Source organism: Acomys minous, assembly GCF_964271855.1.
Source record: "Acomys minous genome assembly, chromosome: 2".
NCBI lineage: Eukaryota > Metazoa > Chordata > Mammalia > Rodentia > Muridae > Acomys > Acomys minous.
In genome coordinates, this window is record NC_140484.1 from 58,310,922 (window position 1) to 58,338,260 (window position 27,339).

The 27,339-nt window shown below is 48.4% G+C and overlaps 3 protein-coding genes across 5 annotated transcripts in view; 2 read left to right on the forward strand and 1 right to left on the reverse strand.

Annotated features, from left to right (window-relative positions):
- Window positions 1-1,560: 1,560 nt before the first annotated feature.
- The window catches only part of PGGHG (protein-glucosylgalactosylhydroxylysine glucosidase), a 34,301-nt gene continuing 8,522 nt past the window's right edge, over window positions 1,561-27,339 (reverse strand). For all 3 annotated transcript variants that reach the window (XM_084772085.1, XM_084772084.1, XM_084772086.1), the window contains 3 exons: window positions 3,381-3,832; window positions 2,355-2,559; window positions 1,561-1,881 (listed from right to left, as the gene is read on the reverse strand). The gene's annotated coding sequence lies outside the window, so the exon portion shown is untranslated. The remainder of the gene's footprint in view (window positions 1,882-2,354; window positions 2,560-3,380; window positions 3,833-27,339) is intronic.
- Window positions 19,662-21,169, forward strand: LOC311592110 (interferon-induced transmembrane protein 2). The gene is made up of 2 exons (XM_084772093.1): window positions 19,662-20,350; window positions 20,846-21,169. The coding sequence occupies exons 1-2, from the start codon at window positions 20,105-20,107 to the stop codon at window positions 21,032-21,034; spliced, it is 435 nt and encodes a 144-aa protein (XP_084628219.1). The 5' UTR covers window positions 19,662-20,104; the 3' UTR covers window positions 21,035-21,169.
- The window catches only part of IFITM5 (interferon induced transmembrane protein 5), a 5,714-nt gene continuing 105 nt past the window's right edge, over window positions 21,731-27,339 (forward strand). Inside the window, exons 1-3 of the mRNA XM_084772097.1 lie at window positions 21,731-22,344; window positions 25,196-26,460; window positions 27,006-27,339. The exon at window positions 27,006-27,339 is cut by the window's right edge and continues 105 nt beyond it. Coding sequence (XP_084628223.1) covers window positions 26,269-26,460; window positions 27,006-27,218 — 405 coding nt within the window. The 5' untranslated portion in view covers window positions 21,731-22,344; window positions 25,196-26,268 and the 3' untranslated portion in view covers window positions 27,219-27,339. The remainder of the gene's footprint in view (window positions 22,345-25,195; window positions 26,461-27,005) is intronic.

The following is a 27,339-nucleotide window of genomic DNA, read 5'->3' on the forward strand; positions in this document are numbered from 1 at the left end:
GCTCTGGGGGTGGCTGTGTGGAGCCTGAATGTGGCTCTGAGGTGCTACAGCTGTTGACCAGCGCTGAGCAGACTCCCACACCTGGGAATGGCCACAGGTCTCCCACCTAAACAGGAGGAAGGAGCTCCAGGACAAGTTCTGATTTGAGTTCCAGGACAGGAAGTCCCCCAGACCCATCCCTCTTCCTGCTATTCTGCTGGGGAATAATTTGGCCCTCAGTTATTTAGTTTTGTCTCCCCTCAGTACCTAGCTATTCCCTATAAAGCCTGAATTCACAAACAGGAAACTTCTAGACCTTAAAACAATAGGGGGGGGGGAGGGAGGGAGCGGGGTGCTGGTCGGCCTAGGAAACCAAGCTACCAAATGGGGAGTGTGGTGCCTGACCACGCTTCTGAAACCTTCCTTCACCTTTTCTCTCACTATGCTGAGCCCCAAGGGAGGCTGGAAAATTAGATGGCAACTATGCGCACTAATTAAATCCCTCATGGGTGGGGGGTGCTCCCCTGCTGGGCCCATCTACTCTGCCACAGTCAGGAACAGAAGACAAGTTTGGGCCCTGGACCCACCTAGTAAGGGGCTTTATCACTCTACTCCAAAAATTCCCACCCCTTCCTGTTAAGGACTGATCTACTTCCTGTTGAATCAATTGCAGCACTTCTCACCTTGGCACAGAGGGGAACACAGACCCTTGAGGTACCCTAGGATTCTGGATATATTCAATGCCGTTGTGGTGGTTCAGGAGGAAAGGAATTGGGGCGGGGGGCGGGAGAATGGCAAATTCCACAGACACAGGGAGAAAGGCTGGATGGACTCTGAGAGATTGACCTCGGGGACCAGAAGCAAGTACACTTTCGAAGGCGCCACTGAGGGGGGAAAACCAGACATCCCAAGCCAGCACTGATGCCCTGGGAACTCCAAGTGTGGACGTGGCCACCACCACACTGGGTCTAGTCTGTGGCAGGATCTGCCAAGGGAGGACGGGAGGCCCTCCGGCACAAGGATGCTCCTGCAAAGCAAGGTTAGGGGGAGCCAGGGTGGTGTCTAGACTCCCCAGAAGTTGGCATGACTTCCTTTGGGTTTGTTGCCTGCTGCTCACCAAAGCAAGTAACAAGGGTACTGTGTGGCCCTCATCCCAAACCGCACTCCCAAGCATCTGAAATAAACACTAGAAACCGGAAGGGTAAAGAAAAGACGGGCTCCCAGGCAGAACCCAGTATGTTATATCTGGGCTCAGCCCAGGAGCTCAGAGCCCCAACTCAGAGGTCCTCACAGAGCCCTGGGATGTGATTTGTCTGGCTAGAAAGAGGGCAGGAACCTCAACGGGTAGCACATCAGTGGACTGGACACTCCTTGGGTCATTTGTTTTGTATCATTTCTGGGCCCTATGGGGACATGAAGCCGCAAGTAGGCAGAGCTCATAACCCCTCCCGCACACCAAGAATTCTGGTGAACTCCTGCCCATTGCAGGTAGCGAGAAACCTGCCGAGTTGAGGTCACCCTGACAGCCTCAGACTGGGAAGATGCATGGTGAACTCAGTACAGGATTAGTCAGTACAGGAACAGAGTCAAAGCACGTGCACTTTATTGAATCCACTGTGGACAGATGTAGCATTTACATATGTCTGTGGTCAAGGGTCAGGACGAAGACCAGGGTTTGGGGCAGCAGTAGACAGTGGCACACAAAGCAAGACTAGAAGGCCCCGGAATGTGTCATCTACTTGTGAGGATGCTGAAAGACGGCTATCACTTGGCGGCGTAAATAATGATGACGACAAGGGCCGTAAGGATGCTGAGGACCACGGCACTGATGTTCAGGCACTTGGAGGTGGAGGCGAAGGTCTCGGCCCCGGTCATATCGCCTGCCATCTTCCTGTCTCTAGACTGAAGGAAACAAGATGGTCAGTGGTCCTGGAACTGGTCAAGTGACAGACAAGTGTTCTGACTCAGCTCCCCCATCACCATCCCAGCCCCCTGCAACTCTCTCTACTTTGCAGGCCAAAGGACCTGCCTCCGCTTTCACACACCCACGACTACCCAGAAAGACCCAGCACTGGCCACTTGGCTCCACAGTTTCCTATGACCCTTGTGCACTTCCCACCCAGCTTGGAGTCTTAATCGTCAGAGCTAAGGGACATTCCAGGAGAATTCCTATAGGCTCTAAGATATGACGGAGAAAGCCGGACCCAGGGATCCCCAGGCACCTCCGCAGGTATTTCTCCAACACACACACACACAGAGGTAGATAACGCATATATACTCTCACGCACAGGCACAGGATGCCCCACCACCACCACCACCACCACCACCACCACCACCACACACACCCACCAGGCTTGAGGCTCATGTGCACTCACCTTCACAGAGTAGGCATAGGCGATGAAACCCAGGCAGCAGAAGTTCAAGAAGAGAGCGTTGAAGAGGGACCACACCACATAGTCAGGCTTGGCGATCTCAACAGGCATGTTGATTGTGGTGGTGGTTGCAGAAGTTGAGATGTGGGGCCCCCCCAGTACAATCACCTCTCGGGGCTCCTTAGCCATCTCTTGGCTTTTTGAGGCTCTGAGAGTTGTGAGTAAAGAAGGAAAGAGAAATGTGACCCGCACTGAGAATTTTGCAGGCTGTTGTACAGTGGGCCCGCCTTTTCCCCAGTGGGGTCTGTTTCTCGGAAAACTGCTTCCTTCTGTTTGTAAACTGGTGTGTTTCTAGAGACTGGGGAATAACAACAAATAATGGTTTCAAGTTACCATTCAGGGTGTGTGCAGGGAGAGAGCCACTCCTAGGCCTTCCCAAGCTATCCCAATCCCCAGAGGTCGGAGTTTGAAGGGCTGAGCAGCAGCTTGCTCTCCACTGGGGAGAAGAAATAACATCAATAACCCCAGGTGCATACGTTAACAGTAAGAGGAAGGGAATAACAGGATCACCCTGTGGTTTCCTTTGACAGTTGACATTTTTGTACATTCGTTGTGACCATCCTCCGTTTGTTATGACAGATAATGGGGCACAGCTGTCAGCGACTCTGACATCTCCCTGCTGTACAGACAGGGCTGAGCGCTCATGACTCGCCCATGATTCTGTACTCTAGAAGCTGAAGTTGAAAGAAAAACAAAGGCCCATAAGACTAGATTTCCTGGACGGGCGGTCGTGGCGCACGCCTTTAATCCCAGCACTTGGGAGGCAGAGGCAGGCGGATCGCTGTGAGTTCCAGGCCAGCCTGGTCTACACAGTGAGTCCAGGACAGCCAAGGCTACACAGAGACACCCTGTCTCAAACAACAACAACAACAACAAAAGACTGGATTTCCCCAGAGAAAACTATACCTAAAACCCTGGCCAAAACAGCTGCACGTGGTTTAAAAAGGGGGATTTATTAGAATGACTTACAGACTGTGCTCCGAGCTGTCCAACAATAGGCCAAGGATTCTGTAGTTGTCCACAAGACTGAAAGTGTCAGCTGTCTCAGTTTGATGCTAGAGTCCCAGGGAGGTCCTAGAGAGCTTCTGGAATCCTGAAGAAGTAGGTTCCAACAGCAAAGGAATGCCTCAGGGAGAGATGAACTTGCCAGAGAGAGTGGGGACAAGCAGGCAAAAAGCTTTCTTCTTCCAAGTCCTTTATGTGAGCTGCCACCAGAAGGTGTGGCCCAGATTTAGGGTGGGTCTTCTGACCTCAAACAATTCAACAACAACAACAACAAAAAAACCCAGCCCGGCTGTGGTGGCGCAGACCTTTAATCCCAGCACTAGGGAGACAGAGGCAGGCAGATCACTGTGAGTTCAAGGCCAGCCGGGTCTACAAAGCGAGTCCGGGACAGTCACGATAACGTAGAGAAATCCTGTCTTGAAAAAAAACAAAGCAAAACATAAAACAAAAACAAACAAAAAGCCCCTCTCTTCCTTTCAGGTGTGTGCAGATGGGTTGTAGCTGATTCTAGATGTAGCCAACCAGAGAACCAATGTCAGCCATTGCAGTGCGCTCCGTGTCACCTCTTTGCCTCCTCAACGTACTTACGAGGTAGGAAGTAGCTGAGCCCTACCCTCTCCTTCATCCTCCCAAACCTCCAAGCTGCTTCCTCTTTTCCTCTGAAGTAAAAGCCCCTCATAAAAGCCTTGTCTGGGAACTTTCTTCTGCCTCCTTGATCATTTCTACCTCTAGGAGATGTGAAGGTGCTGAGGTTTGTAGCAGTCTGGTTCAAACTTTTCTTTTCTTTCTTTCTTTCTTCTTTTTTAAAATATTTATTTATTTGTTTGCTTTATGTATGAGTGCTCTATCTGCATGTACATCTGCATGACAAAAGAGGGCATCAGATCACCTTAGAGATGGTTGTGAGCCACCATGTGGTTGCTGGGAATTGAACTCAGGACCTCTGGAAGAGCAAGACAGTGCTCTTACCCACTAAGCCATCTCTCCAGCCCCATGTTTTAAACTTTTCAACACCATTAACACTTAATTTTTCTTAACCATTGGCATTTCCAATGAAAGAGATGACTAGGCTAGCATTTAATGTTACCTTCTGGGAAATCTGTCTACATAAAAGCTGTGAAGTAGGCCATCAGAAGTCTAAGAGAAACAGATTAAAATCTTTAGGTAATTAAACATGCTGTGGAGGACAGCAGAGCCCCCAGACCAGGCGAGAGGAGGCAGAGCTCCCCCACGAGCTGCCTTTCTACTGACTGGACCTTCTCAGGCAATGGCACCACCTTTGTTTGGGTTGGAGCATGTGCTGAGAATGAGGAGCCAAAGACACAAGGATTGAGGTATTTGCCAGACTAGAATCTAGATTTAAAAGATTTAATAATGAAAAGATGCTGGGGATGGCTGGAGAGGTGGCTTGGCAGTTAAGAGCACTTAGTGTTCTTGCAGAGGGTCTGAGTTTGCTTTCCAGTACCCTGTCAGGCAGCTCAGAACAATCAGCAAATCCAGCTCCAAAGGATCTGATGCACTCTTCTGGCATCCTTGGGTACTGCACACACACACACACACACACACACACACACACACACACACACACACTTAAAAATAAAAACAATCTTTAGATCTAGAGAGATGCTATAAGGTTAAATGTACTGGCTACTCTTCCACAGGACATGGAAGTCCCAGTATCCACATGGCTGGGTTTGTAATTTCACTTCCATGAGATCTGACATCCCCTTTCTGGCCTCTCTGAACCAGGTATATGTATGGCACATAGACTACGTGCAGGCAGGACACCCATTTCTGTGAAATAAGATAATATTTTAAAATTAAAAAATAAAATCTTCAAAAGTAAGTATTTTTTTTAAAGAGAAAAAAATGTACTTCAAAAATTATAAAAAGACACAGTAGGTAAATTCTCGGAGGGACAATGGGATACTTTCATAACAGTTGGTGAACCAACCTAGGGCTGGCAGCGGTGGTTTATCCAGGCGGATCCACAGGCACTGAGGATGCTTTCTTTCATTCTTGCCTTTTGCCTCCCACTCACCTTTCATGCTCTGGTATTTGCTGCTGCTCTCTGGAGGAAGAGGGAACAGAGCATGTGACTGACAACATTCGTGCCTGCCAAGTCCATCCGCCTCATACCCATCAGACTTCCTAATCTGAGAGAACTATGGGTGACCGTGGTTGCACTTTCTCCCTCACAATTGCTATGTGGTAATTTGGATTTCTGAGTATCCCTTAGAGGAGGGATGCCCAATAGGACTAATCTGGCTCTAGCATGAAATTGGGCATTACTTCTGTGAGCTGAGAGAGCCCTTCCTTTGAGGAGATGCTCCCATCTAAGGCACTTCTCAGGCACATCAGTGCCCTGAGACCACATCTCGCCACTGAAAGCATCAGGAGGTGGTACCCACTGCCTTCTAGAGATGTGCCTTAGGTGGACATCAATGGAGCCTACTCTCTATCCCCCTGACTCACTTCCTGGATGCAGTCTCAATAACGGATCTCCATTGGATCTTCAGAGGCTCACCTGTGACAGTGATGCCATTTGTGCCTTACTGGGTTCTATTACCCATCCCTCTCACAGCCCAGTGTGACATTCATGGTGACTCTGCCTTTGGGCACATTCCAATGCGTCTACTTCCAGCCACCTCTCCACCTGGCAATTCTGCTTCTTCCTCTCCACCTGGACATCTTCCTCTCCTCAGTTTTCCTCCTCCCAACAAGGCAGAACTCTTTCCAACTGCTCCTTCTCCTTGTCCATGTACACACACTCTCACACACTTGCTTGGGACTTTCACATTAGGTAACTCAAGGAGCAAGTAAAAGCATCCCTCTTTCTCTCCGAAGGCATGTTTTCCCTTCCTGAGGTGGCTCATGAAGACCTTAGTGTCACCCAGGTACATGTCCCTTTCCCATGTATCTCTCCTATCCTGAACACAATGCTCCAGTCTGCCGTCACGGGTTCCAGTGGCAAGTCTCCTGTCCCTGTGGCACGACTGAACACTATGTCTTTCTCTTTTCTTATCCTTTGGTCTTCTAGGGGAAAAGCCACCGTTTTTTGTACCCCAGTTCTTCAGGGGAGCAGTTTTTGCATTCTAAGTCAGAATTGCCGAGTTATCGTATAAGAATTTTTGACGGGGGCTGGAGAGATGGCTCAGAGGTTAAGAGCACAGCTTGCTCTTTCAAAGGTCCTGAGTTCAATTCCCAGCAACCACATAGTGGCTCACAACCATCTATAATGAGATCTGGTGCCTTCTTATGGTGTACATGCAGGTAGAACACCGTGTACATAATAAATCTTTTTTAAAAATGAATTTTTTGACACTTTACATGGTCCCGCCTGCCTTTCTCACTAAGTCACCATTCAAAGTCATTGGAAACTTAATTATTGTGGCCATCTCTTGCTGGAGTGTAACAGATTCTTGGGGGACCAAGGAGGGAAAAACATAGAAGTACCTTAAAAAACAAAAACAAAAAGCCCAAGCAGCAATAAAGCCTGCCTATAACTTATGACAGACAAGATTTACACTTTAACAACATTTGGACGGGTAATTAGGGTATACATTGGTATGGAGGGGAAAGACCCTCAGATTCAATTCAAATTATAATTAGCCAAATTTATCAAGGGCCACAGTGTTTATCCAAATCAGAGAGAGAGAGAGAGAGAGAGAGATATGCTGCCCAGAGGAAGGTAAGGGAAGGACTTCTAAAAGCAAAACCACAAAAGTCCTTGCCCAAGCAAGTTACAGGAAACCAAAGAGCTGTTCTGCTCTGCCATGATTAGGCAGCCAGGGAAATCTCAAAATAGTCCTTGGATATCTGCATAAGGGGGTTACAGAAGCCAAAGAGCATGCCAGAGCGGATGGTCATGGTTTCATGTGTCTAGGTGTCAGGGGTCCTGGGAACTTACCTTCTGAAACTGAGTCAAGACAAATGGTTATTAGGCACCCAGCAGGGTGTTTAGTATGAAATGAGTTCCTTTAGCCATGACATTATATCATGGATGTGACATAGATCCAACTCTTTTAGTAAATTGTAAATTTGCTAATTATGTTGCTCTGTCTCGTGATAAGATGGATTTTTAAAATTTTATTTTAGGTTTTTTGAGACAGGGTTTCTCTATGTAACAGTCCTGGCTGTTCTGGACTCACTTTGTAGACCAGGCCTGCCTTGAACTCACAGCGATCTGCCTGACTCTGCCTCCTGATATCTGGGATTAAAGGTGTGCATGTGCTACCATGCCTGATTGATAAGATGAATTTTGGGGTGACAAAAGAAGATTTGTCCTAAGTTAAAATAACCAGATGTTTTTTTCCTTTCCAAAGATGAAAAAGGAAAGATGAGGACAAAACTTGAAAGCTGAAGCCTGCCACAAAAAGTTTGTAGACAATGAAACTTTATTTTTATTTTTTTCCTCCTTTATTAATTTATTCTTGTTACATCTCAATGGTTATCCCATCCCTTTTATCCTCCCATTCTTCCCTCCCTCCCAATTTCCCCTTATTGAAACTTTAAAATATATATATATTGGGCTGGAGAGATGGCTCAGAGGTTAAAAGCCCAGGCTGCTATTCCAAAGCTCCTGAGTTCAATTCCCAGCAACCACATGGTGGCTCACAACCATCTGTAATGAGATTTGGTGCCCTCTTCTGGTATGTAGGCATTACATGCAGGCATAACACTGTATACATAATAAATAAATACAACTTTAAAAAAAATAAAAAATTATATATCATAGGCCAGGAGGTGGTGGCACATGCCTTTATTCCCAGTACAGACAGAGGTAGAGGCAGGCAGATCGCTGTGAGTTTGAGGCCAGCCTGGTCTACAAAGTAAGTCCAGGATAGTCAAGGCTACACAGAGAAACCCTGTCTCAACCCACCTCCCAAATTCCCAAGACTAAAATTCAGGGCACTGGCCTAAAACTAAAAATCTTGTTCCCAGTTTTAAAGTAATGGGGTTCTAGAAGATATTAATTTGTTCTTGGCGACATAAAAATTGTCTCTCCTGCTAAATTTCTTAGAAGTTGAAGTACATGTGGAATTGAGTAATATCAAAACCAGAACTTGTTTGAAAATTTGTGTTTTTAATCTGAGCTTTGTCCGTTACATGAAAGTTAAAACTAAAATTTATTACTTCCTCCTTATGACCAGTAAAACCGTCCGTCTGGGTGTTCAACAAACAAGGTATATAAGCCACAGCCAGTGAGGATACAGGGACCTAAAGGGCCTCCAAAGATCAGCCAGGATCAAGAGCACAGTGAGACCCCTGTAAAGGAACCCTACAACTCCCCTACGTCACCTGTGTGTTCATTCAGAAAGGCCGTGGGGGCCCCGGGGCCCCATCACTAGATGGGGAAAGGTCTCCTTGGTACTGCAGGACATTCACACAGTCAGCAAGATCTACCTCCTCAGACAGCAGGTGGTAGAGGGAAAATAAAGGGCGGAAGAGGATCCTTTTAAGTCCCTAGCAGTGACTCCACAGAGTCTCAACTGACTACAACAGAGAGAAAGTTCGTTTGGGGCTACCGATTTGACTTTATTTATTTACTCAGATTTATTTTTTTGAGACAGGGTTTCTCTGTGTAGCCTTGGCTGTCCTGGACTCGCTTTGTATACCAGGCTGGCCTTGAACTCAGGGCGATCTGCTTGTCTCTGCCTCTCAAGTGCTGGGATTAAAGGGTGCGCCACCACACCTGGCCAGGGAAGGTTTTTTTTTTTAACAATCAAAATACTTAATAATACTGTAGAAATATTTATCAGTCATTGCCCAGATGTGTCATCATGAACTGTTTCAGAGACGGAACTTCATTCAGATGTGATCATTCACATTTGATCACACTGTGAACCCTGAGACCGTGTCGTTTAATGGAAAAACCTGTTTCTAATTGTGGTGTGGCTCAGCTCTAGCGCACACCTTTAATTCAAGAGCTTTTCTGCTCAGGACATCAGCTGAGGAGGAGGGTCAGCTGGCTGCTTGCTCTGCCTCTCTGAGCTAGCAGGTTTCCACTCTAGCATCTGGCTCCCAATGCTTTATTGGTAAAAAAAAAAAAAAATTAAAAAAATCAAACGATTGAGATTTTGTTAAAACAACAACAACAACAACAGATGAACATCTTTAACCAACCTGAAAAGGTTTTCAGATCTTACTGAGTGCTCCACCAACTGTGCAATGTACTCACCCAATGGAATAAAATCCAATTTTCCAACCAGCATTCAAAGTAAAAGGCAAGAGAGCCCTCAGAAGCTGCAAACCAATGGAAAACTTAGCATTTATTTTTCAAAAGGACAGCACGCACTGCACAGTCCATCAGTTAAGAGTGCTTGTTGTACAATCATGAGGCCACAGTGTGGATCGCAGCACCCATTTAATGAGCTGTGCATCCCTTACAGATGCCTGTAACCTCAGCACCGTTGGGAGGAGCTTTAGGCAGGAAGATGACTGTGGCTTTCTGGCTCTAGCCTAGCTGAGACTCAAGCTCCACAGTCAAGAGAGAGGAACAGGCAGAGTGATGGAGGAGGATCCCACTGCTGTCTTCTGGCACCTGTGCACACACCCATTCACACACGAGTGTGTATACTCACACAGATATGCACAAATAAATAGGATGAAAATAAGTCTTTTTGTAAAAAAAAAAAGAAGGCTGGGCGTGGTGACGCATACCTGTAATCCCAGAACTCGAGAGGCAGAGGCAGAGGCAGAGGCAGAGGCAGAGGCAGAGGCAGAGGCAGAGGCAGAGGCAGAGGCAGAGGCAGGTGGATCACTGTGAGTTCGAGGCTAGCCTGGTCTACAGAGTGAGTCCAGGACAGCCAGGACTACACAGAGAAACCCTGTCTCAAAAAAACAAAAACAAAAACAAAAATCAAGAGCCAACTTCAAATAAATAAATCTATAAACTCAAGATTTTAGACACTCTTACCTGTGCCTTTCCAGGCAAATCCTTTGAGCGTTATGAAAATCTTTCAGGATGCTGTACTGCAAGGCTGGGGAAAACGGCTTAGTGGATAAGAGCACTTGCTGCATAATTGTGAAGACACGAGTTCAAATTCTCAGCACCCAAGTAAAAAGATAGATGTGGGAGGGGCCAGAGAGATGGCTCAGCAGGCGAAAGCCCTTGCCATGCAAGCTGAGTCCAGCTTCCTGGATCCATGCACCTTGATTGGTTATTAACTATTCGCTTGACACAACATAGAATCCTATGGAACGAGAGTTATGCATTTATTTTTATTTTAGGTGTCTGAGTGTTTACCTGCATAAAAGAATTAATACCACAGGTTTGCCTGCTGTCCACAGAGGCCAGAAGAAGGTGCTGGATCCTTTTGAAGTGGAGTTACAGATGGTTGTGAGCCACCATGTGGGTGCTGAAGATGGAGCCCTAGTCCTCTGCAAGAGCTGCAAGTGCTCTTAACCACTGGGTCATCTCTCCAGACCCCAGGAACGGTCTTGATGAGAAATAATCCATATTAGGTTGATCTGTGGAGGATTGCCTTGGCTATTAATTGACGTAGAAAAACCTAACTCACTGTGTGCAACACCCCAACTGCATCCTAAGTTATATAAGAACAAAGGAAGCTAGCAAGCAACCAAGCAACCAGGAAGGCAGACTGGGTGCACTTGTCTCTGCGTGTTCTTTTTTTTTTTTTTTTTTTGGTTTTTCGAGACAGGGTTTCTCTGTGTTAGCCTTGGCTGTCCTAGACTCGCTTTGTAGACCAGGCTGGCCTCGAACTCACATCGATCCGCCTGCCTCTGCCTCCCGAGTGCTGGGATTAAAGGCGTGCGTCACCATGCGCCACCTTGCGTGTTCTTGTCTGCCGGTATGGAGTAAGAACTTGCGTTCTCACTTTGGCTTCTGCCCAATGATGTACTGTAACCTGGAATTTAAGCCAAATAAATCCTTGCCACCCTAAGTTGCTTCTGGTCAGGGTGCTTTGTCACAGCAACCAAGATGAAACTAGGCCACCATGTAAAACCCGGATGGAGAAGCATGTGTCTGTAATCTCAGCACTCCTATGGTGAGAATGGAGGGGGTGGGGCAGAGGACATAGGAGAATTTCTTGCAAGGTCATGGACTGGGCTATCCTGGGGTACACAGCATAGCATCAAACAAGAAACATGCTGTCTCAAAGTAGAAAAATGAGGGCTGACACCAGAGGTTGTCCTCTGACCTCAGTGGGAGGCCATGGCACATGCTTGCCCTGACACACAATCACCCCCGACACACACACACACACACACACACACACACACACACACACACACACCACTTTATTATTTCCAAACAAGTTCTTTTCACTCTGAGTAAATAAAAATGCAATCTGTCCAACATCTCCACTGCTGCTAAAGCCCCTCCATCACAGGTGACTCTGTCCATACTCATCCTGAGGCTTGACCTACTGAAGACCTGCTCAGGCTCCAGTCCCATTCTCTTTTTCTTTTCTTTTCTTTTTTTCCTTTCTTTTGTTTTTGTTTTTTCAAGACAGGGTTTCTCTGTGTAGCCTTGGCTGTCCTAGACTCGCTTTGTAGACCAGGCTGGCCTCGAACTCACATCAATCCGCCTGCCTCTGCCTCCCGAGTGCTGGGATTAAAGGCGTGCGCCACCACGCCCGGCCCCTTCACTCCAGTTCTTTTAGCTCGCTCACTGAGTCCCCTGTCAATCGTTATTAAAACACTGGGTTTCTAGTGGCCACCTTCACTGGGTAGATAGAGCCACTCCCTATTGAAACAGGAAAAGCATCAGAGGTAACCCCTTTTTTTCTAGACACACTATTCTTCCCTTTGGCTCCCCTGGGTTCTACAGTCTGATAGTGCCTGGCTTGTAGAGAGAATCTCTTGTGTGCTGTGTGGAAGCATCGCCTGCCAATGGAAAAGCAGGATGGCAGACGGCCTATTAACTGAGGCAGGAGACAGGAGGTGGACGTTCCAGCAGGAGAGAGCAGTATGGGAGATTCACCTCAGAATCTGAGGAAGACGGATGCATCAAAGTGAGGAGAGGTAAGCAGCCATGTGGCTCACATAGACTAGAATAAATGGGTAAAATAAGTTATGAGCTAGTCAGGGAACAAGCCAAAGCTGTGGCCTAGGTATTTATTCATAAGCAATAAAGTCTCAGAGTTGTTATTTCAGCAACTGGGGTACAGGTGGAAAAGCCTGTGGCTACAAATGGTGCCCAACTTGTGGGCTCTTAGAATCCATTAAAATGGGGCTGAAGCAATGGCTCAGAGGTTAAGAGCACTGACTAATTTTCCAGAGGACCTGTGTTCAAATTCCAGCTCCACATAGTAAGCTCACAACAGTCTATAACTCCAAGATCCAACACCCTCACATAGACAAACATGAAGGCAAATCACCAATCCACATAAAATTTAAAATGGAAAAAAAAGGGGGGGGGGGCTGGAGAGATGGCTCAGAGGTTGAGGGCACTGACTGTTCCTCCAGAGGTCCTGAGTTTCAATTCCCAGCAACCACATGGTGGCTCACAACCATCTATAATAAGATCTGATGCCCTTTCGGCCTTGCAGGTGTATGTCTAGACAGAACACTGTATAAATAATAATAAATAAATAAGTCTTTTAAAAATTGGAAAAAAACCCCAAGAAGATGGAGGAGGAAGACAAGAAGGAGGAAGAGGAGGAGAAAAAGAAGAAGCTCTGCTGAAATTGGGAAGCTGACTGCTGGGGTAGAACAGTGACTATCAGCAGTGGGTAGAGTGTGGTATGTTATCTCCGCCAAAAAATTAAGTCATCCGAGCCAGATTAAAAGTATAAAAAGGGCAGGTTTGTTAAGGAACAGGAGCTGCTGGGTGAGTTCAGCAGCCTCAGGGGATGAGCCCAGAGGAAGTTGCGCACAGACTATGGGGAGGGGCAGGGTTTAAGGATTGCAGGTGAAGAAAATGGTATGTCTGCCACCTGCTGAACTTGTGTTCAGAGACTGCACCTGGGTCCAGGGGTGCGGGTCTTAGACCTGGGCTGAGTCAAGCCTGAAATAAGCAGCATCAGGAGAGCACAGCTGGGCTTCAGATGGAGAGACAGGGCAACTCACGGAGCTGAGACAGCTTAGGTGTGAGGCAGTGTTTTTTTTTTTTTTTTCTGAGACAGAGACAGGGAAGGGATGCAGAGTAAAATATCATCCACATAGTAAAGAAGTGTGCTAGGGCTAAGGTCTAAAAAGGAGAGATGCCAGGCCAAAGCTGGCCAAAGAAATGAGGGGGAGGGGGGCTACCCGGAAGCCCTGAGGGAGAACTGTCCATGTGAGCTGCCTCACAGTCTGGGCATCAGGGTCCTCCCAGGTGAAGGCAAAGAGAAAATATGAGGCAGGATGTAGGGGGACAGTAAAGAAGTCATCCTTTAGGTCCAGGACAGGAAAGTGGGAGGAACACCAGAGAGGAGAGTGTAAGCATTAGTAACTACAGGGTGGGCGGGGATAACTGCCTTGTTATTGAGGCGGAGGTCCTGTACTAAGCGGTAGGCCCCCCGGAGGGCACTGGGAGACTGGGAGTGTGGCAAGGTGAGTCAGTAGGATTTAGGAGTCCCCAGGATAGAAGGCAGGTGACGTGAGGCTTGAAGCCACAGTGGTGGGTTTCAGAGATGCGAAACTGGGATGTGGAGGGGAAGGAAGATTGGTCCTTAAGGTGGATGAGAACTGGCTGATGATGGTGGGTAGCAGTCACTGCCGTGGAGGTATCCCACACTTTGAGGTCAACTGGTTCCAGTAGCATAGAAACAGGGCAAGCAGGGGTGGGGATCAGGGAGGCACTAGGAAAAGGAGAAGATAGTAGTCAACAGAGCTTCTGGAAGCCAGGGAGAGGGTAGCCCCAAAGCAACTGAGGGTATTTCAGCCAAGCAGTGGAACCAGGCAGTCAGGCATGACCGGAAAAGAATGTGAAAAAAATTGTGGTGGGTCTTGGATGACAGAAGTTGGCAAGAGAATTGTGGGACCCACTAACCATGAGGTTAGAACAGAAAAAGTTCTATCCGTGTCCATCAAAAATGAGATGGGCTTACCCGCTACCTTCAGTACAACCTGGGCTCGGCGAGGGTGATGGAAGTTGCCAAGTCTGGGATCAGTCATTCCTCTGCCAGGCTGAGGAGTTCAAAGGCTGGAAGTGTCTGCACTGGTTGGGCTGGGCCTCCGTGGCTGAGCACAGATGGTGAGGCCATGGGGGCATGCGGACTTGCAGTGGCCTGAATTCCCTAGAGATGCTTAACAAACACAAAGGGTAACAAACACTCCCAGAGACAGATTACATAGTGCTTTATTAATGTTATATTTTGTTTTGTTTTGATTTTTTTCAAGACAGGGTTTCTCTGTGTATCCCTGGCTGTCCTGGACTCACTTTGTAGACCAGGCTGGCCTCGAACTCACAGAGATCCGCCTGCTTCTGCCTCCCAAGTGCTGGGATTAGAGGCATGCACCCCCACCACTCGGCTAACATTAAATTTTTAAAGTGCTAATGGGCAAAATAACTTGTAGCTGCTGAGAGTCATTGGATTATGGAAAAAGCTGCTGAACTAAATCAGCCTGTATATATTAGGGATGTCTTAACTTCCAAATGGAGGGAAAGAAATATGCTTGAGGAGAGGTTTTGTATGTTTCCACAGGAAAAAGAGAGGCTGTGGATTCCTTCCAAATTGATAAAAATCAATTTTGACTGGGAAGCAAAGGAGACTCCCCCACCCCCCGAAGATCTTGGCTGCAGACAAAAATAAAATCAAGATTAAACAAACAAACAAACAAACAAACAAACAAACAGGTAAACTATTTGCTGATCCCTCTACATGACAACAGCTCTGAGAAATGAAAATGTCTCCATCCAGGACCTCAGCTCAGCAGAGCCAATGAATCTTGTTGGCCACAGACTCCTCAGGACACTTATCATGGCATCCTTTCAACAGCGTAGATGAAAAATTGTATTACAGTGTGGTTATACAGTGCAGACCGGCTTATAAAGAAAGACATATGCCTTTCACTTGCTAAAACAAAGAGCAGAGAACCATCTTCAGATAAATGTATACACTGCACATTCCATACATGTGTTTATGCAAGAATATCTATTATCTGTGAAAGTTCATATATGTACAAAACAAAAGGACCGGACACTAAATTGGAGTGGCCCTGATAGGATTTGAGATGCTGAGACATGTTCGTTCCAGCATCCTGCTTGACCCAATCACAGACAGCCTCAGTAGCTATTTTCTCAAAAAAATCTGCATCCAAAACAACTTAAAGTGGCTAATTAGATCCTCTCGCATCATAGACTGTTCCAGTCAGGATTTGATTTAAGCCCTGCACTTTCACAGCACACAGAGGCTGAACAACAAATGTTACAGCTAGCCTTAAGACTGGTTAATATCCCAACTTTTGGACCCCCCAAAAGAAAAATGATGCCCTCAACAACAGAAAACAATTTTAAGAGAGTGATGCCCCATCTCCCAAGAAGGGGTGGGTGGTGTTGGTTGTTCTATGGGTGATGGATGCTTTTTGTCATTAAAAGGAGGTTGGTTTTGTAAGTTGTTAAATGGTTTTGGTGAGGGGAGGAACAAGGTATAGGACATTAGGCTCAGGGATCTCTCTCTCTTTTATTTTCTTTCCTCTATCCTTTTTTCTCTCTTATCTAATGTTAAGTCTCTGATGGGGCTGAAGATTAGATAGCTATAGTCTCACATTAAGCTTAATTGCTTAGGATTTAAGAAAAAGATAAGCCGGGCGTTGGTGGCGCAGACCTTTAATCTCAGCACTTGGGAGGCAGAGGCAGGTGGATCACTGTGAGTTTGAGGCCAGCCTGGTCTACAAAGCGAGTCCAGGACAGCCAAGGCTACACAGAGAAACTCTGTCTTGAAAAACCAAAAAAAAAAAAAGGGGGGGGGGTGGCTGGAGAGATGGCTCAGTGGTTAAGAGCACTGCCTGTTCTTCCAAAGGACCAGGGTTCAATTCCCAGCACCCACATGGCAGCTCACAACTGTCTATAACTTCAAGATCTGACACCCTCATGCCAATGCATATAAATTGAAATTAAGTAAAAATACTTAAATTAAAAAAAAAGAAAAACCAAAAGAAAATTAAAATAAGTAAACAAAATAAAATAAACAAGTTAGCAGCTGGGACTGGTGGGCATGACTTTAAGCTCTGGTGACAGAGGCAAGCGAATCTCTGTGAATTTAAGGCCAAGCAGGTCCATATATTCATATATAGACAGCATCTATATATAAATTAAATGAATCAATCAATAAAACAGGATGTAAAATGCAAAGAAGACCCAACCCCCTCCTGCTTTATGTTGAGAAAAAACATATTGGGGAGAGGGAAAGATAAGACCTAATGATATATAAGATTATATTCTCTTGATCACTCATGAAAGAAAGGAAAGGTCATGCATTAGAGTCATGTACTAGCCTTGCAAGGTCTTAAGATAAAGTGCTTCACTTTACTACTCTGAGTCTTCAATTCTCTGTCTACAGCCCTGGTTGTCCTGGAACACAGTGGGTAGATCAGGTTGACCTTGAACTCACAGAGCTCTGCTTGCTTCTGTCTCCCAAGTGCTGGAATTAAAGGTGTGTGCCACCATGCCCAGCTTCAGTGCTCATGGTACGAAGTGAAGAGCACTGTTTCTCACAATAACCTTTAAGAGATCTTAAAACTCATACATCCTGGAGACTCAGCAGCAATCAATTTTCCTTACAGGAAATGTGGGCAGTGATACTGTATGGGGCCCCTGCTCATTGCTTTGTTGCTCCTGTTTACTCATCTTGAGTTTCCCTGGGAGTGGGTGGGTGGGTGGGTGGGTATGCTTCTTTTACCTCTACTGGGTTGAAGACTGGCAATCTCACCTTGAAATAATGAATCCCAGCCTTTCCTCCCAGCACTCAGGAGGCAGAGGCAGGCAGATCTCTGTGAGTTCGAGGCCAGCCTGGTCTACAAAGTGAGTCTGGGACAGCCAAGGCTACACAGAGAAACCCTGTCTTGAAAAAAAACAAAAAACAAAAAGCAAACAAACAGAATATTCCTGGCTTGTTTTTAAAATGGGTCTTGCAATGTGTGATAGTCACCTATTTTGGAGTCAAGATGATATTAAGGCCAACATCTCAGGGGCATCTTTTCTCTCTTGATTGCTTCAAGTACATAGGTCACGAGGAAAGCAATGGCTGAGTCTGTAAAATTTAAGCTACTCCTGCCCCCAGCTGGACAGGCTTAGTTAGAACAATGGGTTCCTGCGTTTGGGGTTGACTTGGAATTAATTACCTGGAGGTGTCTCAGATTCTGTGACCTCTGTCAGTCACACTATCACATACCCTGAAAACTTGTGTCCTGCCACCATAAAACTGCTATCATCATGCAGCCTCAGGCTGGGAAAGCGTGGAATCTTATAGGTGTGGTCCTGCACTGAAGGTGAGGCTCATTGCTCTACACACAGGAGTGCTGTGGAGAAGCCTCGGTGTTGGGATCTGGCAGAGGCGGTAGGATGAAAAGTTCAGTAAAGCTTCTGGCTAGTTCTGAAGTTTGCTGAGAGCCTGGTATGTGGCAGAATTTTAGCAGAGCCACTCCATCTGGCATGAATTCCTGAGTGATGACACCTACGCTTTGAAGTGGCTTTCTGTCCGTGATTCTTATCTGAGATTTTTATGGGCTTGTTCTTTTGAAGGGCTCTCAGAGCCCTTTCATAACCTGGTCTTAAGACATGCCTGGCAAACCTGGAAGTCTCCTATGGCCCAGAATTGCTATGATCGTTCTTTGATACAACCTCTAGATCAGATAGAAGTCTTGGTGTGTGGGGACTGCCTTGCTAAAGGTGCCTTTTGTGTAACAATAAACGGGCTCTGCAAAAAGGCTTTGGGTACAGGAAAAGTGCAGAATGGCACTGGGGACTCTTGGTCTAGCTTTTGTCCATTAGCTGGAGAGGCTTTGCCTTCCAAAATGTACAACCAGGATTCATATATTTGTCCATGCTTTCAGCTCCAAAGAGATGGGGATTTTCAGAAGCCACCTACTTTATCTTCCACAGTTTGTCATAGTTTTGGGCTTTTTATCTCTTCTAGATGACTACTTCACCGGTAGAGGTGTTATCTCTAATAAAAAGGTAATCATATAGTTCCAGTGGGTCCTCCCTCTTTCCTGTAAGTGTCCTGATATGACCTCAAAGTTCCCCATCTGGCCATGCAGTGGAAGCTGGCCTGGCTATAACTGAATTCTGAGGGTGAGCTTCCTCAGCTCAGGGATGGTGCTAAAGCCCAGATATGGGACTTTCCCTAATGGTTAGAGCAATCTGGATACTTTTCTAGGTTAGGTCAAATTTCACCATGAGACTTTTGAATTTCTTAGTGACGGTGGGAGAGATCCTGGCTAAATTAGCCTAGTTTGGGTTGCATTTGGGAAAGATCAGTGTCTTAGTGACTGTTTTATTGCTGTGAAGAGACACCATGACCAAGGCAACTCTTACGAAAGAAAACATTTAATTGGAGGCTTGTTTACAGTTTAGAGGCAGGAAGCAGACAGACATGGTGCTGGAGCCTGTTGGTCACTGTGCATCTTCTGGAAGAAATGTTAATTCCCCTCTTTGTTCATTTTTCACTTTTAACTACTTTTTCTTCATTTATTTGAGGCAAGATCTCATGTAGCCCAGGCTGGTCTCAAACTCATTATGTAGCTGAAGATGACCTATGTCTCCCAAGCGCTGGGATCACCTACACGTGCCCTGCTCCAGCGTCTGAGGCGCTGATGGTGAGGGTTGTAATCTAGAGGTGAGCAGGGCCTCTGGAGTTACATTTACTGATCTCCTTCATCCACTCCGCCCTGGAGGACGAAGTTTGTTGGGGGTGGGGGGTGGGAAATGCGAAGTTACTGAATAGGTTAAAGTGGCAGGTGATTTGTTGTGTCCTACACCGCAAATGAACTCGCCTTGATTCTGGCAGTCAAGCCCCCTCCCTCACTGCTTCGGAGTTAGTTCCCTACACTGCCTGTCTCCTCCAAGCTTTAGTGGCGGCTGTTTCACAACTGGCAGGAAAACATCTGTCTTCCATAAGCTCCCAGGCTGCAGCCAAATGACTGGAATTTTCCTTCCTCAGCTAGCCAGGAGCATCCAGGCCCTGGACTGGAAGGCTCCTCCCACCCCTACTGACAGCCAAAAAACAAAAAACAAAAAACAACCCATTGAGTTGCAGCTCTCCCCAGCCCCCACATGCAATAGATTAGCTTGGGGTGGAGGCGGGGGCGGGAGAAAGACATGGCTTGCTTTAGCGGAGGCCTTTGCAGGGAGGCTGGCTTTAGGGCTGTTCAGGGGGTGCTAGAGGAAAGGGTTGTTTGGTTCTGGCTGTGGCTCTGAACAGGGACAGCGAGGCGCTGCAACTATTATTCTGGTATGGGGAGACTTGTAGACTTGGGGGAAATTCCAGTTCTTCCAATTCTAAGCAGGAGCTGGAGACCTTGAAGCAAATTTTAGCCCTGGGACAAGTCTTGACCCCAGGAAGTTTGCTTGGTTTTGTATCTTAACCGTCACCCAGCCCTGAAGTAATTTGATCCTTAAGGCCTTAGTGCCGCCTACTTCAGTACCTAGCCAATTCCCTCCTGTAAGGGCCTTCTGGAGACAAACCCACCAACAGGAAAAGGAAACTGCTTAGAGAAAGGGCGGGCCTACAGAGCCAGGGTAGCAGCAGCCATCCTTCAGACGGTGCGGGTGCGATTGTTCTAGAGTCTTTACCATGAGCCACAACTCCCAAGCCTTCTTGACCCCCAATGCCGGACTTCCTCCAAGCTATGAGACAATCAAAGAGGAGTATGGGGTGACTGAGCTGGGGGAACCCCACAACTCAGCTGTCGTGAGAACCACCGTGATCAACATGCCCAGAGAGGTGTCTGTGCCCGACCATGTGGTGTGGTCTCTCTTCAACGCTCTCTTCATGAACTTCTGCTGCCTGGGTTTCATCGCCTATGCCTACTCTGTGAAGGTGAGTGTGGCCGAGGTGGGAGGGAGAGCAGAAGAAGGGGCGTGTGAGCCTGACGCCCCGTCTACCCAGATGCCATCGAGGTGTGGGGTACTTTGTGTAAGAGAGTAAATTTGTGCGCACCCTTCCTCTGTGTATGTGTGTGTGCGCGCGCGCGCGTGCGTGCGTCTGTCTGTCTGTCCATCCTGGAGACTTTCTGATAGTCACAGGATGAGGCTGCCTGGGAATTCTGGGCCGGACTTTCTCCACCCCATTCCTGGAACATCCCTTCACTCTTTACACTGGGGCCCTGAGCTATCTGGAAAGTGGGGTGTGCAGCCAGTGCTGGGGCCTCCGGTGCAGTTTGAGTTTTTTGTTGTGTGTGGAAGAAAAAGGAGGGGTTCCTGGCCTGAGGGAGCGAGGCAGTGGGCAAGGAGGGAGGACGTGAGGGAATTGAGTCAGAGCACCTGACACTCAGCTGGCCAGCACCAGGACCGCTTACCATCTGGTTTCCTTCAGTCCAGGGACAGGAAGATGGTGGGCGATGTGGTTGGAGCCCAGGCCTACGCCTCCACTGCCAAGTGCCTGAACATCAGCTCCCTGATCTTCAGCGTCCTGATGGTCATTGTCTGCATCATAATTGTCTCCACCACCTCTGTGGCAGTCATTCAAGCCTTTTCACAAAGGGTACCGCACTCTGGATTCTAATCCTGCCCCGTGCTCCGCTGTCCACATCTGGCCCTCTCCCTAGCCTGAGGCCTCAGGCCTTGACCCTACGCGTTTGCAAATGTTACCCTCACACATCTGTCCACTGTGGATTCAATAAAGTAAACATGGTGGCAAGTCTGGCTGTGACTGTTCTCTGGGTCTGTACCAAGCTTACCTTGCATCCTTCCTGTCTGAGGAGAGAGAGAGAGAGAGAGAGAGAGAGAGAGAGAGAGAGAGAGAGAGAGAGAGAGAGAGTGAGAGAGAGTGTGTGTGTGTTCTGGTCTCCCAAAATGAACAACAGCTGACTAGCATCCTGTGTGGGTTTTTGGTTGTTCTAGGCAAAGAGGATATGCGTACCACCCAATTCTGACACCATGCCCCCAAGGGTGCCCAGGAAGGGTGCAGAACCCTGAGCAAAGGAGGTGTTAGTCCAGGAATAAGAGACACCCAGAGTCCTTTAAGGGAAAAGAAGCCTTTAAGCAGGATTAGCGGTGCCTTCGTCCCATGGTGGCCTCTTGGATATGACTTCAGATTTCTTGGGCTGACCTGGGTACCATGAGTTGGGAACTGCTGTGGGGTTTGGTACCTCCCTCCTCACACACACTCCCACCCCCAGCTGCCTGTCCTGTCCCGTCCCGTCCCCCGTCCCGTCCCCCGTCCCGTCCCCGTCCCGTCCCCCCCCCCCCCCCCCCCGCACACACAGCACAGCATGTTGAGACCTAGAGTGGGTGGGGATTCAAGAATGCCTCCTGTGGTTTCTGAGCAGTAGAGAGGACCAAATGATCAGGAGTTCTGCTGGGGTCACAGCTACTATGTTCCATCTCCCCGGGAGGTGAACTGTCTGCCTTGGTGCCCTACTAACATGCACCAAGCATCCCAGGAGTTCTTTCTACTGGATATGCCTTTCTGCTTACCCAAGCCTGACACCTTGGAGTCAGATGGAACTTCCTATGTCTGCAGGATTTGGGCCTGTCCCATAGCCCCTTGCTTTTCTAACACCATGATTGATTTGAATGTATCCAAAATTCCAGAAGTGGCACAGTGGGTCCTAGGGTAGAGGTACGAGTGAGAAGGCACTGTGTGGCTTCGGGAAGGGGAAAGCCTTTTTTTTTTTTAAATAGGAAGTATGGTTTCTTAATAGGAAGTGTGAACTGCTGCTGTCGGGAAGAGGCCAGCTCCATGCTGAGGTTTGCAAGTCTGGGGAGTTCCTTCATTCTTTTAGAGACCCTAACGTGATTTTGACACAAGAAGAAATTCACAAGTCAGCAGCGAGAAGTTTGGAGTTCTTCCAAAATAGAAAGGTGCCCATGGTAAGATACAAAACATACTTAAGAGTAGGTGTTGGGGGTCACCACTAAGTGTTTTAAGGGTCGTAGGTAGGATTTTCGAAGCATTTAGAATTTCATTGCTTGCCGGGTGGTGGTGGCGCACGCCTTTAATCTCAGCACTTGGGAGGCAGAGGCAGGCGGATTGCTGTGAGTTCGAGGCCAGCCTGGTCTACAAAGCGAGTCCAGGACAGTCAAGGATACACAGAGAGCTCCCCCCCTGTCTTGGGGGGTGGTGATAATTTCATTGCTTAAAGGTTCTATGGAACTCTTCCCTCGTCTGTCCTCATTTCAGTGTCTGAGGGTGTACAGCAACTCTGTGTGTCCTCTGGATGGGACCACACTCTGGTGAGCTAGAATCCGAGGCCTCTACGGTTGCACAAGGACTTTCTGGTGAGATCCCTAGAAAATGGCAGGTTTACAGTCTGGAAAGGAGAAAGGCCTTCAGAAAATATTAATTATGTTGGGGTTCTTGCTGCACAGCTGGTGAGAGTCTTCCAGGGCAAGGGGTACCTTTCCTTCCCACGGCTACAAGGCAGGAAAGTGCCACAGGAGTTGGGTGTTGGTTTGGCAGAAAGACTTAGCACAGCTTGTGAGTCCAGACAGAGGGTGACTGTCCATAGGAGGGAGTCAAACAGAATCTGACCTCAGGACTCTTCTGGAGCATTGTGAACCACGTGGGAAGAGAGCTCGCCTGCTCAGACATAGCCATTAGGGAAGACAAGTCACACTCCCCGGCTAGGAACATTCTTGGACTCAGGGCAGCAGTTCCTCCACCATGAGGGACAACTGCTCAGATTAAGAGATTTGCTCCTGAGATCTTAAGGCCTGCCCAGTCTCTGGTCAGGAGGTCACACATCTGATATTTGGCTTCTGCAGTAGACCCAGAGCTGAGGGCTTTCCCTTGCCAACCTGCTACTGGACGCCTGTACAAGCAGCCCATGGAAGAGTGGGCAGTGCTCAGTGGACAGAAAGCACTGTTGTGGAAGATGGAGCTAGAGGTGGATAGGACAGGGCCAGAGCATCACCAGCGGCTTCTAAAGATGCCAGGACCCAAGCCTGATGTGGTGGCACACACCTTTAGTCCCAGCACTCGGGAGGCAGAGGCAGGCCAATCTCTGTGAGTTTGGCACACAACTCTGTGAGTCCAGCAAGTCCAGGACAGGCAGGACTACAAGAGAAACCTTGTCTGGAAAAACAAAACAAAAAAACAAACAAACAAAGCACCAGGACCCACCCATCTCTCATAGCTAGCATTGTTCTCATTTCCTGAGAGTCTCCCAGAGCCTAGTAGTTTATTGTTGTTGTTATTATATTTATTGGTTTTTCGAGACAGGGTTTCACTGTGTATCCCTGGCTGTCATGTAACTCAACTCTAGAGACCACGTCGGCCTCTTAACTCAGAGATTCACCTGACTTTGTCTCCAGACTGCTGGAATTAGAGGCACCTGTAAGCCCAGTAATTTTAGACACAATGTATTCTTAAAATAGACCCCAGTGCTCAGGAACCTTCACTGGGGTTCTATCTGCCCAGTGCAGGAGGCCAGAAACCTCAATGTTGAGGATGGGCCTTCCTCCCTTCAGACAGGGTCGGTGAGAGTGGGTCCTGATTGCTTTAGGTAGCAAGGGTGAGAGTAGGCTCTGAGCGGGACCAGACTGGGGTAATAGCAAAGGTATCACAGCACACTTACAACCAGGTGCCTTTTACATGGTCCTGCTGGACAGATGTGTAAGTGTAACATCTATGATAAAGTCAAGGTCTAGGCGTCAGAGTGTGGTGCAGCTATGGAGCTGCCATGCTGCTGGTGAGTGAAAGGTGTTTCTAGGTTCTTGGCACTGTCAGAAATCAGAAAGACATTGGGAAAAAGCTTTACTTTGGCTGGGAGCATGCTCCTGGATAGTTTTGCCACTGGGATTTTGGATAATTCGTTTCATTTATTTTAATAGACAGGGGTTCTGGCTGGTCTAGAACCATGTAGACCAGGCTGGCCAGGAACTCCCAGATATCCCCCACCCCCCTGCTCTGCCTGTGAGTGCTGAGATTAGAGGCGTGCACCATTCCCGGACAATGGCTCAACTTTTATGAGGAAGTGGATTGATTGGTCACAAGTTAAGGCTGGGCTGGGGGAGAGGACAGGACATTCCTGTGATGTCAGGATTTCCCCCTCTCCCCCAAATAGAGTCCCCTCCCTCCTTTGCATAATGGGAGCAGGAGACTTTATAATTCTGATGAGATGAAGATGCTATTATAACGAAGCAAAGGGTAGGAAGCAGAGGATAGGCAGTGGTCCTTGGGTTAGTCTGGGGAGGTCTTGTTTTTTCTGAGTAGTTGCTCGACCTGTTGTCATGCAGCTCTGAGTCTTTGTCAGCCCTGCCGCTGCACTTTGCTACGTGTCTTCCCTGTACCGTATCTAGCTCATCTCGTGGTGGGAGAGACAATGACGGGATAAAAGGCAGGTCTGCCTTCTGTCAAGAGGGCCAGACAGCTGCTCCAGCAGTTTAAGAACATATGCTGCTCGTACAGAGGACCCAGGTGGGTTCCTAGCACCCATATCGGGTGGCTCACCTGGAACCCTAGCTCTGCACTCATGTGTACAAAGCCACCCCACCCCCACATACATAATTAAAAACAATAAAAATAAGTTGTTTTTTTTAAAAAAAGAGTTCTCTGAGGCTAATAGAACTGGCAGGAATAATGGTGGCAGTAATGCTGATAAGGACAAAGGTGACAAGGATGGCAAACATCAGGGCACTGATGCACAGGCACTTGGTGGGGGTGGAGGGGGGAGGTGTAGGCCTGGGCTCCAATATTACCCATTCATTTTCCTGTCCCCAGACTGGAGGACACCAAACGACAAGGGACCTTGGAGAATGTCACTTCAGAGCCAGATGCTCTCCCTAGGTCCCTGTCATCCTCCCTGCCGTCTGCAGCCTCTCCACGTCACACGTCCGGGGATCTCTGTCTACTTCCATGTACTCAAGACTATCCTGGACAGCCCAGCACCGCTTACTCATCTCACCGGGGCATGAGCAGAAGTAACCAAGGTTTTTACGCTGAACACAGGAGGGAGGCTGGGCAGTGGGGATGTGGAGGATCTAGTCTTTGCTAAGTCTGACCTGAGACGACGACGTTACCAGGGGAGCCCTTGGCCCGTGAGCCTGGAGTTACAGACTTCCTGCTGGATACGCATTGAGTTCTTGGTGCACACACATATCTGAGCCCTCAAGATGCCACTCACATTTTAAGGATTGGGAGGGGCAGGACTAACGGGCTAAGGGGACTGAAGAGGATCTACCTGGCCAGGAGCTGGAAGGATTGCTCATCCTGGGGAGCGGGGAGGAGCTCTCTGGTTTGTAGCGGAAAGGGGGAAGCCTCCATCATTCCTTTCTGCCTGCCGCTTCCTCCTTAGCATTCATCTCTGCCAGGTGTCCCATCTGTCCACCTCAACAGGTGGCATGATCAAAGCCTGGATTCTGGGCTCTGGAGATGGGAGGGCTGTGGTATATGCAGCTCTGGTCCTGGAGAGGGAGCTCTGGCTATTCGCTGAAACTGAGGAAGCCTCATGTCCCCTCAGCCTGTGTCCACCATGTTACTGTTTGCAGCTAGTGTCCTAGAGCAGCCTTCTGTGCAGAGTCAAGACAGCAGGGGGAGGGGGTTGGAGGGGGGCTCTGGTGGGTGGTCTACAGCTACTACCCATGTGGCGCAGTGGCCTTTGATGGGGTCTTTTGAGAGGGGTGGGGGATGCTGGGGCACAAGGGCGGGCCACCCTACTTGGCAGGCTGAGGCTGTAATTTGTGTTATATATAGCGAGTGGAGCTGGCCGGCCAGGGAGGGTAGTGTGGGGCTATAAGCCGGCCTGGTGCTCAGAGAGCACAAGCCTCAGCTAGGAAGACACGGCGCTGGAACCCATGGACACTTCATATCCCCGTGAGGACCCTCGGGCCCCATCATCCCGCAAGGCCGATGCTGCAGCCCACATGGCCCTCTCCATAGGAACACCGGGCCCTACGCCACGGGACCATCTGCTCTGGTCCGTCTTCAGCACGCTGTACCTGAATCTGTGTTGCCTTGGTTTCCTGGCGCTGGTCCACTCTGTCAAGGTAGGCTCCAAGGCTTGTGGGAAGGACTGGGGAGGGAGAGCCACAGTACCTCACCAAGTTTGGGGACCACGAGAGCCTCTCCATTAAGGAGTATGTACACTGTTTACAGGAAAGGAAGGCCTGACTATATCATCTCCCCCAAAGGGCAAAGTCCTTATAGATTCCCACAGATGAGGAATAGCACTATAGCTCTTGAGTGGGATGGAGTTCTTGGTTTCCCAGAGGGCTCCTCTCCCACAGGAGGCTCTCAGAGGCTGCTACTGACCCAGAGTGGCTACTGAATCTAAATCTGCGTACATCTATACCTATATCGTCTTTATTTAGGCTAGGGCCACCATGACTCAGGACCCTGCCAAGGGCCAAACTGTGTGCCATGTTGGAGACTGGAGGTAGTGGGCCTAGCCCAGGGGAATGTCTCCTCGAGCCATACCTCTCCACCAAGCTTTGGGGTCCAGCCTGTATCCTAGAGTTGCTCTGGATGGTCTGTGAGTCCCCTAGACAACCAAGAAACACGTTAACATTTTGGCTCTGGCACTGCCCTGCAGGCCCGAGACCGGAAGGTAGCTGGGGACCTGGAGGCTGCGAGGCAGTATGGCTCCCGAGCCAAGTGCTACAACATCCTGGCTGCCATGTGGACGCTGGTGCCCCCATTGCTGCTCCTGGCGCTGGTGGTGACTGGCGCCTTGCATCTGTCCCGGCTAGCCAAGGACTCTGCGGCTTTCTTCACCACCAAGTTTGACGACGAGGACTATAACTGAGAGTTCGGAGCCTGTCCTGAACCACGGACAACCACGCCAGGACATTGCCCCCAGGTGCCCAACGCCAGCTCCTACCACATCACCCACCATAGCGCCTCCATCCCTGGCTTTCCTCTTCTCT